The 14326-nt window shown below is 35.4% G+C and overlaps 1 protein-coding gene across 1 annotated transcript in view; it reads left to right on the forward strand.

The window, feature by feature from the left end:
* RTTN (rotatin) overlaps positions 1-14326 on the forward strand; it is a 108944-nt gene that overhangs the window by 58568 nt on the left and 36050 nt on the right. Inside the window, exons 29-33 of the mRNA XM_068993831.1 lie at positions 5370-5498; positions 5962-6072; positions 7962-8120; positions 9276-9347; positions 13199-13388. Of these exons, the coding sequence (XP_068849932.1) occupies positions 5370-5498; positions 5962-6072; positions 7962-8120; positions 9276-9347; positions 13199-13388 (661 nt within the window). The remainder of the gene's footprint in view (positions 1-5369; positions 5499-5961; positions 6073-7961; positions 8121-9275; positions 9348-13198; positions 13389-14326) is intronic.

A 14326-nucleotide genomic window follows, 5' to 3' on the forward strand; every position in this document is an offset into this window, starting at 1 on the left:
CATTGTGGGTGCTACTGTATTTAATGTAAATTATTACTGTTTACGTTGTTGTTGGTCAGTCGCTCAGTTGTGTCTGACTCTCTGTGACCCCATGAATTGTAGTATGCCAAGCTTCGCTGACCTTCACTATGTCCTGGAGTATTGTTTATGGCTCATCATGATTAAATGTTTTAATGATTTTTATTAGCAAATGTGTAAGTAAGGTTACTTTTATGAATAAACTCATTTTTAAGAAAAGTAAAAGCTTACACTTAATTAAGTCAATTTATTTGGGTAACTTGTTTATTTGTGTTTATTAATCCTTTTGTAAATCATACTTCAGATGATATTATCTAGGATTTGTTTCCAAAAGTACATCTTACTTTTTAAAAAAAATTTTAAATACTCCCAGCTGTCCTCTAAAATTTAATGTGACTATAATGTAAAATTTGTTATAGTCACTTAAATGAAATATTTTTTGAGTAATTATAAATACTGAAAAGGAGCAAAGTGTTACTATATTAATTATTTCATATTTATCGAGTGGTAAACAGCAACCCATTCCAGTATTCTAGCCTGAAAAATTCCATGGACAGAGGAGCCTGGTGGGCTATAGTCATGGGGTCACAGAGAGTTGGACATGACTAAGCATACACACACACACACACACCCACCCACCCACCCACCCACCTTATATTTAAAGGTGTCTGTGGTCAGAAATATATGGAATTTTAGAACAGATACGTTAAGTAAATACTTACCATAATGTTTTTTAAAAAGTCAACTCTTCCAATGCTTTTAATATAATTCAGTCTACAAGTATTCATTGGAAGAACTGATGCTGAAGCTGAAACTCCAATACTTTGGCCACCTGATACAAAGAACTGACTCTTTTGAAAACCTGATGCTGAGAAAGTTTGAAGGCAGGAGGAGAAGGGGACAACAGAGGATGAGACGGTTGGATGGCATCACTGACTCAATGGACATGAGTTTGAGTAAACTCTGGGAGTTGGTGATGGACAGGGAGGCCTGCCGTGCTGTAGTCCATGGGGTCGCAAGGAGTCGGGCATGACTGAGTGACTGAACTGAACTGACTTATAAGTATCTAATTTATAGCTTTATTTATAATGCATTGTATAAATACTCCATGTATCAACCTTTTGGAATGCGTTGCCTCTATGAGGTGATTCTGTCAGTTTCAAATAGAGATAGGTGAGGACCTGCTACAGCAGTAACGGAAGAAATATTTTGGTGTTTATATTTAGAAACCGTCAGAAGTGCCTTTTGTTTGTAAAAGCTGTGTAAGAGGAGAGACTTCAGATCACACTTGTGTTTCAAACACCTGAAATTAAAATGAGCTTTCTATGTTGTTGAAGAACAAAAAGGTTTAGTTCTAGGTAAGAAGTCAAAGCAAAAAGAAAATAATTTCATTCTAAGCTCAGTTGTATTTGGGGTAGTGAAAATCAGCACAGCTAAGGAATAGATTAAAAGTATGATCCTTGTTTTATGAAAACCTTATTAACAAAGCTTTGAAATAAACAGAGGAATGTGTTTTATCTTCATGTCAATATAACATCTTGGGAAGAAAATCTTTATCTTTACATTAATGACAGGACAGTAATACATATTTAATCTTATTTGGGTTCTTCTGCTTACTTAACTAGCTAAACAGGTTTCTTTATTTTACTACTGACTAAATTGATCTTTTAAAAAGTAAAATAATACTTATGTGAATGGACATTGAAGCAAAGTCATTGTTGATCCAAATGATTTGCTTCATAATTTTTCACTAATTAAGGCTGATTCCTTTTCAGATGGGAACTACAATTCATTATTAGATATTTTGTTTCTGTGCAGTGAAATTTGAATGCAAGTATTTACCTTTTGTGGTTGAGAAATTAGGCTTTTAGACTAAGCATGGTTCATTATGATAGGTAAATAAATATGGTAATTAAATCCTTAAAAATTATATATGAAGTGCAATTCCAGGTATCTGACAATAAGTCAAGTTGAAAGGAGATACTATCAAAGTTCTTGTCTATCATAAGCCAAAACTAAAACCATGATAATATAGCTCTCTCCAGTGAATCATTCACATTTCTTACTTCTAAAAATAGCCCCTTAAAATATTAAGCTTTTAATTGTGGAAAACCTTAAACATACACATATGCAGAAAGAATAGTCGTGTAACAGTCACCTGGAGCTTTTTATCCCCTGGCCAGACTTATGTCATTTTCAGACAGTGTATAATTATTTGGTTTATGAAAGTTCTAATTTAAGTCAGAATCCCCAAGTTATCTTACAAATAAATTGCTTTTGTTAAATAAGCTGTACCTAACATGATTTATATTTATGCTTTTTTTTTTTTAAACTAACCTTCTTTGTTGCATGAGCTAAAAAGAATCCAAACTAAAAAGTAGTCTCTAAGACAAAATGGCTTACTGTGCTGAGTAAAAGCGTTGAGTTCTTGGGTAGAGGAATTGAAATACTTTCTGTTGTATTAGATAGCAATTGGTTTTGACTGCTTTGACTCACAAGTGTTTCCTTTGTAATATATTGGCACCTAAAAATAGTTAGCATTCTTTTTTTTTTTTGGTATGGTAATGTGAGTTTCCATGTTCCTCTTTCCATGCATCTCACCCTCTTCTCCCCTCTCCCCATGTCTATAAGTCTGTTCTCTCTGTTTGTTTCTCCATTGCTGCCCTATAAATAAATTCTTCAATACCATTTTTCTGGATTCCGTGTATATGGGTTAGAATACAATACTTATCTTTCTCTTTCTGACTTACTTCAGTCAGTATAATAGACTTTGGGTTCATCCACCTCATTAGAACTGACTCAAATGCGTTCATTTTTTATGTCTGAATAATATTCCATTGTGTATATGTACCACAACTTCTTTATCCATTCATCTGTTGATGGACATCTAGGTTGTTTCCATGTTCTAGCTATTGTAGATAGTGCTGCAGTGAAATGGGATACATGTGTCTTTTTCAGTTTTGGTTTCCTCAGGTTTTCTGCCTAGGAGTAGGATTACTTGGTCATATGGTGATTTTATTCCTAGTTTTTTTTTAAGGAATCTCCATACTGTCTTCCATAGTGGCTGTATCAGTTTACATTCCCACCAACAGTGCAAGAGAGTTCCCTTTTCTCCACTCCCTCTCCAGCATTTATCGTTTGTAGACTTTTTGATGATGACCATTCTGATTGGTGTGAGGTGTTATCTCATTGTAGTTTTGATTTGCATTTCTCTAATAATGAGCAATGTTGAGCATCTTTTCATGTGTTTGTTAGCCATCTGTATGTTTTCTATGGAGAAATGTCTGTTTAGGTCTTTTTCCCATTTTTTGATTGTGGTGTTTGTTTTTCTGGTATTGAATTGTATGAGCTGCTTGTGTATTTTGGAAATAAACCCTTTGTCCAGTTGTTTCATTTGCTATTATTTTCTCCCATTCTGAGGGTTGTCTTTTCACCTTTCTTATAGTTTCCTTTGCTGTGCAAAAGCTTTTAAGTTGAATCAGGTCCCACTTGTTTACTTTTGTTTTTATTTCCGTTACTCTAGGAGGTGGATCATACATGATCTTGCTTTGATTTATGTCATTGAGTGTTCTGCCTGTGTTTTCCTCTAAGGGTTTTATAGTTTCTGGTCTTAGATTTAGGTCTTTAATCCAGTTTGAGTTTATCTTTGTGTATGGTATTAGGAAGTGTTCTAGTTTCATTCCTTTACATATGGCTGTCCAGTTTTCCCAGCACCATTTATTGAAGAGGCTGTCTTTGCCCCATTGTATATTCTTGCCTCCTTTGTTAAAAATAAGGGCCCATAAGTGCATGGGTTTATCTCTGGGCTTTCGCTCTTGTTCCATTGGTCTATGTTTCTGTTTTGTGCCAGTATTATAGTCTTGATGACTGTAGCTTTGTAATATAATCTGAAGTCAGGAAGGTTGATTCCTCCAGATCCATTCTTCTTTCTCACGACTGCTATTTGGGGTCTTTTGTGTTTCCATATGAATTGTGAAATTTTTTCGTTCCAGCAGCCTTTTTTAAATTAAAATTTTGTGAATTGTGAAGTGATCTTTTGTCACTTTGAATTTTTTTTGTTATTGTTGTTTGCTTGAATTGAAAGCTGTGAGGACTGTTATTCAGTGTCAGCAAATATTTATTGAACCCCTACGTGGGAGACATTATATGATTTACACAGACATATTTCAAAAGAGTCTATAGCATATTTTAAAGGATTTTCTAAATCAGATGGAAGGACTTTTTCCTCAAACGGCTGTCTCTTAACTCCCTATGTTCATTCTGGTTCAGCTTCTCAGATAAGGGTTTGTTGTTCAGTCATTAAGTCATGTTCGACTCTTTGTGACTCCATGGACTGCAGTCTGCCAGGCTCCTCTGTCTTCCACTATCTCCCGGAGTTTGTTCAGACTCATGTCCATTGAGTCGGTGATGCCATCCAACCATCTCATCCTCTGTCATCCCCTTCTCCTTTTGCTTCAGTCTTTCCCAGCATCAGGGTCTTTTCCAGTGAGTCGGCTCTTCAACTCAGGTGGCCAAAGTGTTGGAGCTTCAACATCAGTCCTTCCAATGAATATTCAGGATTGATTTCCTGTAGGCTTGACTGGGTTGATCTCCTTGCAGTCCAAGGGACTCTCAAGAGTCTTCTCCAACACCACAGTTCAAAAGCATCAATTCTTCGGCACTCAGTCTTCTTTATGATCCAGTTCTCACATCAGTACATAACTACTAGAAAAACCACAGCTTTGACTATACAGACCTTTGCCCAGAAAAGGGGAGATAGCTTCAAATAAGAAACATTTATTTTGTTGTTATTGATGGAAGTGTGTTAAATCCTTCAGATATGTGGGAGATAAAAAGCTGACAGCCAGTGATTTAAATAATTAATATATATTTAGATATAGAATAGAAATCTAAGATGGCTTATCAGTGGAGAAACTGTTTACATTTGAACCATAATTCTAGAAACCTAGCCTAACTCTGGTGGTTAGTAAGAGTTCTATATAGCTACCAAATGTCTCAGTATACTTTTCAACAAGGTATTTGTAAACTGAACTCTTACTTCAAAAGGATATTATAATACTTGAAATATGTTATGAGCATATTTTAAATCTCACAGTCTCCTAGGAGTATACTACATATGCTTTGTACAAATTCCAAAGGAAAAAAGGTTTATATGAAGAATGTTTACTTGTGATGCAATACACATAATGAAATTTTACCTTCTGAACCATTTTTAAATGTATAAACTGAGAATATGATAATATATGAATACTTTATGTGGTTAGGGTTCAGCTCAGATGAGTCAGTAGAAAGGTCTATATTTAGCCTCTAAGAGTAAAGCTGCCCCTGAATTGTGTGTGTTTGCTCTTCAGGTCATCACATCCTTCTACGTGGAGCGAGGAGGAAATGCTATGTCCTTCATGGGAAAAGGTGTCACAAAGAGCACCGTTCTCTGCCTGCTCCACTTGTCGCACGAGATGATGGCCCAGGCCCAGAGCTCGGTGAGTGCACTTGCAGCCGTCTTGTCTTCCCACGGTTGCCAGGAAAGGGGTGTGCTGTGCTTGATGGGTTTCAGGCCTGTCTGATTACTCAAGAAAATGTCTTTTGATATCTCCTTTTTAGGAGACAAAAATGATTTTTAACTAAGCAGTTTCTTAGAAGCTGTATATTATACAAATCTGAATTTTACTTTTTTATTTTGCTTGAAATCTACATGCACTGGAGAACTGGATTTTTGTCTAAATTATGTGGAAAATAGCAATTCTGAAGAAAAAAGAGACGTGTGACTTCTTAAGAAGGAGCTGAGATTTTTGTTTGTTGTATGTTGGCTAAATAATGAATTAAAGCCAAGTCTTAAGTCAAGATTTTTACTTTGTTTTGCTTTTTAAAATTCGGATATTTTAAACTCTGTTTTTTTCCTTAGAAACTTACCTAGTGTGTTTCTCTTCCCTTTTTCCATTCTAGGAGTGGATGTCACTTTGGTTCTTGCCTTTGGGGAGTCAGAGTGAAGACCATGCTCCCACTCAGCAGGGATTGGCTTGGTTGATTCCATTGTGGGTTGACCGAGACCCAGAGGTCAGTGTGAAGGAGAATCGAGTCTATTATGTGTGGATTAGAGAACAGATGAAGCAAAACACACATGTATACACATGTTCATATTTTCCAAAATGAGATTATTTTAGTGACTAAACCTTAAGCTGTATTTACCCCTTATCTTGAGCAGGTTGGGCTGCATAATAAAACACCATAGACTGGTTAGTTTGAACAAAGATACTTATTTTCTCACACGTCTGGAGGCGGGAAGTTGATGAGGTTGTCTACCCATGTGGTCAGGTCTGGCAAGGACTCTTTCTGGCTTTCATGTGGCTCCCTTTTCACTTCATGCTCATAGCACCTTTTCTCTCTTCCTCTTCTTATAAGGCCACCAGTACTGTGAGATTAGGACCCGATCCTCATGGCCTCATTTAACCTTAATCATCCCCTGAAAAACCCTATCCTCAGATACACTGGGGGTTAGGGCTTCCACATACAAAATTTGGGGGTACATAGTACAGTTGATGGCACCCCCATATTCAGCCAAATTCAGAGTGCAGATTAAAAATAGAAAGAGGAAGTATTATAAAATCTGTCAATGAGATTTATAAAGAACAGTGAAAAAATTATTGGAGAAGTCCAGCCATTTTTGAACAGTTTAGAGGAATAGTGGCCAAGTGACATTTGAGTGTCATTTAATAGAATTGTAACACACTACACTGCAGTGTTTTATATTAATGAGTTTTCCTGTTTTGCCATTTGATCTTATTTTTTTAAACCACTTTATTGAGGTATGGTTGCCATACAAAATTCTGTACATATTTAATGTGTGCAATTTCATGAATTTGGAGATAAATATACACCCGTGAAATATACCTCTCCAGAATCAATGCCATAAACCAGTCCTTCACCTCCAAAAGTTTCATTTTGTCTTCTTTACTGTTTGTTTTTGTGATTAGAACACTTACCGTAAGATCTACCCTCTTAGCAAGTTTTAAAGTATATATTAATAATGTCCTGTGCTAAGTTGCTCATTTGTGCCCAACTGTTTGTGACCCCATGGACTGTAGTGCACCGGCTCCTCTGTCCATGCGGATTCTCCAGGCAAGGATACTAGAGTGGATTGCCATGCCCTCCTCCAGGGGATCTTTCCAACCCAGGGATCAAACCCAGGTCTCCCACGTTGCAGGGAGATTCTTTACCATATGAACCATTAGGGAAGCCCATATATATTAAAAATATGTAGGGTTAGCAGCTAGAGGTACATTCTTTAGCCACGTTGAACTTGGACTTGTTGCTTCACCGTGTTATGACTGCATTGCTTTTTGTTACCCTGTGGTTTTCACAGGGAAGCTCTATTTTGTAATTAGAATTTGGAAGTTCACCAAAATACATAGCTTGAGCAGCAGGAGTACCGTGGCAAACATATTATATCATATCCATCTTACTTGAAACATTTTTCTTTTAAAATAATTTTGGGAGAAATACTAAGTGCCTTATAAAAAGATAATTCAGTTATTTATTTTTGAAAAGAAATTTCTAAGAAGTTTAAACTGTTCATTTGAAAGAAACACTGAAAAATTAAGGAAGATGGAACAAAATAATAGTATCCTCTTAAAAATGAGAAATAAACAAGAATCATGTTCATAAAAGATATGTAAGCACTGTATGCTTTCCCTCGAAAAAGGCTTTTGAACTGTGCTTTTTTAGTCTTATTTATACCTGGTTTTGACTTTTTGTGATATTTGCTTTTATTATTTATATTAGGTATAGAATTTTTATTCCTTTATAGATTTATAGTACAGTATTCTTTGTGTCTTATAATTTAGGATTGCCAAGACAATGTCAGAATATGTACCAGAAAGATTAACAATTCATGTTATGGAATCAGGTTTTTTTAAATTTTACAACGTTTTCTCTAATTTGACCAGGTGAGGTTCACTTCACTGGGATTAGGATCAGCACTAACCACCCTTGAAACTGGCTGTGTGGCCTTGGCAAACAGTTGTCAAAACATTTCTGGTGGGCTCTGGGGAACAGTGGTGAACATTCTTCTGGACCAGTCGGAATGCAGCATGGTGCGCCGGGAGGTAGGCCTGTCCGTGTAGTTCTTCCTTCCTGTTTCCCTTGGAAATCTGTTGTGAATGTTCTTATAAACCATACTCCCTGTTCACCACAGTGGACTGACTGCTCACCCTTGTCTCTTCTGCCTGCGAAAAACCCAATTAAATGGTTGCAGAGAACAGAATGGTATTGATTCACAGTAAAACCTGGAGTCCTTTGCTCTGAAAGATCAAAGCAGAATGGAGTCTGTTTTAATATGGACTCTTCTACTTTATTATACGTTGAAAAGTAGTTCACAGGGAAAAAATTATATTATCTCAGTGTTCAATTTTATAAAGCTTTACTCAAGATAAGGAGCTGTCAAAATACTCATAACATGTAAAGGGGAAAAGTCAATGCTATTTTAATTCTCTCTAGACAGTTTGTGATTTTCTTTACTGCTGCTTTTATCAGAGATGATTGACGTAGACCATTTTAGAAACAGTAATCCAATAGTGCTTAGAGATTTGTAAAGAAAACATCTGCTCCCAGGACCACCATTAGCCAGTTTCCAGTTCCAAAATCCAGAAGCTGTAGTTTTCTTGTTAACCTGTTTCTTGATAGTAATGCTTAAATGGATAGCTTCTTCTTGAAGCTGTTCAGATTACCTGTTGGCCTCCAGTGAAGAGGCTGAAAATTTCCCTCCCTCTGATCCGCTGTTACTCTGGTGGTTCTCCTGTTATAATGTAATCTTTCACTGAATAGGTAATCAGTGTTCATATTAGTGTGATTATTTAACTTGGCTGTCTTCAGGACCTAGGTCAAGTTGGATTTTTGTAGTTTGTGTTTCTAATTTGCCATTTTTTATTGAGAGGAACTTAGGTAGAAAGAGAGGAGGAGAGAGGTGTGAGTGTGATCTGTAAGAGAGTAATAGAAACAGGAAATATATTTCTTAAACGCCGCCAGGATAGTTTCTGTTTTACATATCATTTTTTAGAAAGACAACATTCTGAAATAGGAAATCCTGATGAAGTAGTTTCTCCCCTTATTACAGCAGTTGGGGAGTTCTCACAATGACCTCTTAGCATGTTCAGCTGCCCAGGGATATGCTTTTTTTTGTTATTAAATTACAGTGTATTGGTTATTTCAGACATGACAACAAGATGGCAGTATTGACATTTTTTTTTCCCCTTTAATTTCAGGCTGCATTTATTTTTCAGAATCTCCTTGTAATTCCAATGCCTTCAGTAATTCTAAAGGATTATACTTGGCAGGTAGGTGCCTTTAAACAGTTATCAGCCTTGTAGATCTTTGAGATTAATTGATGATAGAGTTTCAGCATATATATTTTTATATTGGTATATATTTCCTTAGTGATGAAACTTCGTACAAGCCAGCAGGATCCCTTAAAAGAGAATATAGAGATCTTTCTATGCTTGATCATATTTACCAGTTCTCTATGGTGTTAAAAATAATTTTAAGCAGAAATAATAATCATTAGCATGGTGTTAACTATGTTCTAGGCACTCTTCTAGAAGCATTACAAATATCGACCTGTATAATGGCTTGAGTTGTGAACCATTATTCTCCTTATTTTGTAGAAGAAAATTTAGCACAAAGAGTTTAAGTAGTTTGCCCTACATCGCACCCTTTTGCTTTCAGTCCAGCCAGTTTCTCTTTCCCACTGACTATATTGTTTCTCTAATAATAAGCAAATTTGTTTGTAGTTAAATATACATTGATCTTAACATCTACTTTTCTGGGTTAGTACACAGTGTCATAACTTAACCTTTCTTTGGATTCTATTGGATTAATTTTCTGTTTCATGTTCTAAATGTCAAGTCAGTAAATAGTTTTAGCCGACTTTTTTATAGCCTGCTGCTTTTTAGATGTTTTGGAAGATAGAAAAGTGCTGTCTGTGGGGAGACGGGACATGCTCTTCTGCCCTGTTCCTCATCCACATGTCCTCATCCCATGTATGTGTGTATGCGTCACACTGTGGCATCTCACACCCCAGGATCTTACTTAGGTCTAAGATTGCTTGTTCACTTTTCATTAGAATACATCTTCAGGGGAGTCACTGAATCTAGTTGAGCTGTATTGAGGGCAGCTTTATGGGCACTCAGGTGGTTGTTAAGGCCTGGATCTCCTTTAACTCTTGGAAAGTTTATTTTTCCAGACTTTACAAACCTCGTAACGCTGCCAATTATTGAATATCCCAGGCAGGTTTTGCCCTGACTCCTCTTGTTTGTTTAACCGGCCTTCTGATAATGGTTGTTATTCACAGTCTGTGTTGTAGTAAACCCGTAGGAAAAAAACTAGAAAAGAATGTACAGGATTAATATTTATATTAACAGCATAGTGATTTTAATGCCTATTATCCAGTAACCAGATTTAAAAATGTGTTGTTTTTGGCTCAGATGTATATAATCTGTACTCTCATTGTTAACCTAGTGACACTTTTATACTATAATCTTGATGTTCTGCCAGTGAATTTTTTAAAAAATAATTGAAATAAATATGATGCAAAGGCAAGCATAATAAGTTTTCTTGGTTTTGTTAAATAGAACAGAACCGTGTTCTGTATTATAATACAGAACCATGTGTAGAAGTTCACATTTTTTTTTTTCTAATTAGTTAAATAGTCTGCAGTTCCTTTTTGATGCTGGTGATGTGCAGCTTTTTGGTTTTGTTATTCTCCAGTTCTTCATCACAGAATTAGTTTTCTATTAAAAAGTTGAAAACAGTGGTTTAAGTATGATTTCACAGAGTCTTCTGCTTTGCCTGTGTTGGCTAGAATCAAAGATATTTTGGGAGCTGCTCTGAAATACAGTACTTGGTGATGAAACTTCTGCTCAGTTCAGTTCAGTCGCTAGTCTTAAGCAAAATTTAAGTCTAATTTTCAGGGGGCATTTTTAATGTGCGCTCATTTTCTTCCTGTCTTTTTTTTTTAATCTGTTTTGGTTATTAGTTTTTGTTTTTATGTGTCCTCAGTTGGCAATATAAGTAGTTGGTAATCTAGTATTTGTCCCCTAGTTTTAAAAAGTCTGTGCTGTGCTAAGTCGCTTCAGTTGGATCTGACTCTTTGTGACCCCATGGACTGTAGCCCTCCAGGGTCCTCTGTCCTTGGGATTGATTCTCCAGACAAGAATACTGAAGTGGGTTGCCATGGCCTCCTCCAGGGGTATTTGTCCGCCAATTTTTAAAAAGTTTACTGGTACTTTAAATCTCAGTATGGAAACAACTGCTCTAGTAAGGGAGAAAGATGATCTTCACATGTAGACAATGGAATTTTATAATCTCCAAGAAGTGTGACCTCCACCATTTCACTACAGCTAAGAAAGAAGATGCTCCTTTTTCAGTGCTTTAAAATTACAACTGTTTTTGGTAGAATGAGGAATAATAATCTTATCCAACAAGATGTTTCATTTACTTGTCTTGATGTACATTTCGAAGTGTTCTGGGGGTTGTAGCAGGAAGTAGCACTAATATCTAGATGCTGATGTTTCTAAGAAGGGGTCACTGCTTCTGTGCACTCAGTGGATGTAGGTAGACTGTCTGCAGATGTGTTCATGTCTGTTGTATAGGGATGGCCGACTCATTTATGGTTGTAGTATGTACTGTTTTCATATTTAATGGGAGAATTATCAGTGCATATTTTCACTTTCTGTTGTGTTCATCATAAATCATTATGGGTATTGATTTCACAAAACAGTGAATGCTTCATGTCAGAGAAACAATTTCATTTTAACTGAATTCTTAACATGTAGTTAAGCAATTACATAAGGAATTTCTTAGGTAATTAAGGTCATTTTTTCAATTTATATATTAATTATAGCATTTTACAAGTTTGTATGCAGCAAAATAATTCCTTTTTCTTCTTGAAAACATTCTTCTCATATGTAATTTTGTTTTGCTTTAGTTTCTTTTGAATCATAGCTAGTGGATATGTTAGTACCATGACATATTGAAGGTAAGAGGTTTAATTTTAATCATATATTAAAGAAGAGAGTTAATGGAGAAACTCATCTTAATGTAATTCTACCTTTAACTATTACTTCATCTTCCTGGATAGTACATTTTAAAGATTCATCTTTCCTTGGTGATCAGGGGCCATGAGAAGTGGGGCACATATGCAAATTTCATAGTTAATGCTATATATGCAGACCTTTCCTGTTGGCACTTAGCTTTTTATTTTTTGTTTTTATTTTTCTCTCTCTTATGTTCTGTTTTAAAAGTCTGAACTATATTGTCATTTTCAGAAAAATAGAAATAGTTATGAACTCAGTTCAGTTCAGTCACTTAGTCGTGTCTGACTCTGCGATCTCATGGACTGCAGCACACCAGGCCTCCCTATCCATCTAGTGATGTGATAATTAGCATACTTTAAACTGATCCTTGGCATACTTTTAACTGATTGCTTGGTTTTAGCCATTTCGATATTCTAGGAAAAGTCATGAGTGGCACCTCAAAAAATTATTTGAAAAAAAAAGTGCAAAGACATTAAAAGTATGCAATGGTAGATTCTTCTCAGCCTTCTGCTGGAAAATGTGTGTGTGTGTGTGTGTGTTTGTGCACACATGTGTTTATGATTGTGTTAGCATGCACACATGTGAAATGCCCTTGGAAGAAGGGTTCACTCAATGGAAAATAAAGTGACAAGCAGATTTTGCTGTGGATATTAATGAGCATTTTCACTTTATCTAGCTTACTGATAGGCACAAAAAATAATTTTGAATAAAATAACTTGGATTACATTGTTTCAGATATTTTAATACAAATCATTTCATTGTTTTGTGTGGGTTGCAACACACTACTTTTACTGTATTTGTGGCTGAAGTAAGTAATTACTTGACTAGAGCTGTACCATTTTGTAGAAACATTTTAAACTAAGTGACCCCTCAAGAGAGACTAGATCAGCTTTCTGCCTTTAGTGGATTTTTTGACAGCAGAGAGCTGGATTAACTTTCTAGGTCAGGGTCAGGCTGGTGTATGTGTGGAAGGACAGAGAGAAGTGAAGGAGTGTAGTGGCATTTGTTTCCTTAAGGGGGCTGTGGGGAGACAGAGGGTCTTTTGGAAGAAATGTAGTAAATTCCTGTCTCTCTCTCTCCCTCTTTTCCTACAGGGCCCCTGTGTCCATGATGAGGACTCTGGCCTGTCTCTCATAGGAAAACCTGCCCTCCAGGCTCTTTTATACCACTGCCATTTTTATGAACATTTGAATCAGATGGTAAAACATTGTTACCTGGGACGGTATGCATTTGATTTCAGTTTTTCAGCTCTTAATGGAGCTCCTGAAGGCAATGATTTAAATAGTAAGTGTATTATGTTTATATTTTTAATAAAATATATTTCGTAAATTGTTTAAAACCTTTGTGTTGGTTACAAAGTATTTGAAAACAATGAAAAATACCAGGAAAACATTCATATCTAGTTCTACTACCCAGAGGTTGCCGCTGTCGCATTTAGGGTGTATATTTCCTTCCAATCTTCCGTACATTTTTGTATTTCTTCCTTTCACTGAACATTGCCTAAGAATTTTTCTTGTTATAAATTCTTCATGAAAACCATTTTTGACATCTTATTAATGTTTCATAAGTTATTTCATGCCCTTGAGTAAAATTTTATAGTTTTTTCCTCTATTTATGTCTTAAATTTTTTTTTTGGAAGGCTTTTCTCAGGCAATCAAGAATGAGATTTTTCCTACTAAATTTTCTAATTTGTTTTGCTAATATAGTGAAAACCTGTTTTGGCATATTACTTATTTATCAAAATATTTGCTGAAATCTTTCAATTTCTACTTGTTTGTAGATTCTCTTGGATTTCTGAAGTATAAGATCTTAGTGCCTATAAATAATAATTGTGTCTCATAAAAAGAAATAGCAATTTAATAATAATAATAATGAAAAAATATTTTTAAAATATAAATAATAAAAATTTTAAATTTAAAAACTTGACATAATTTCCCACAGAAAAGGTTTAAGAATAGAACTAAAAATTCTTAAATATTAACATTTTACTGTATTTGCCCTCCCATGTGTATGTATGTACATATAAGAAAAATTTATTTATATGCATATATATATACATTTTTTTTCCTGAGCCATTTAAGAGTAAATTGTAAACATGAAATTTCTTTACCCTGAAATACTTAAGTGTAAGTTTCTAACTCACTTTTCTGCTCACTTCCTGGAGGAATTAAGAAGAGAATGACATTTGATGAAGTTTCTGAACATTCTAAACAAATGTCCCT

Source organism: Capricornis sumatraensis, chromosome 21 (assembly GCF_032405125.1).
Source record: "Capricornis sumatraensis isolate serow.1 chromosome 21, serow.2, whole genome shotgun sequence".
NCBI classification, from domain to species: Eukaryota; Metazoa; Chordata; class Mammalia; order Artiodactyla; family Bovidae; genus Capricornis; species Capricornis sumatraensis.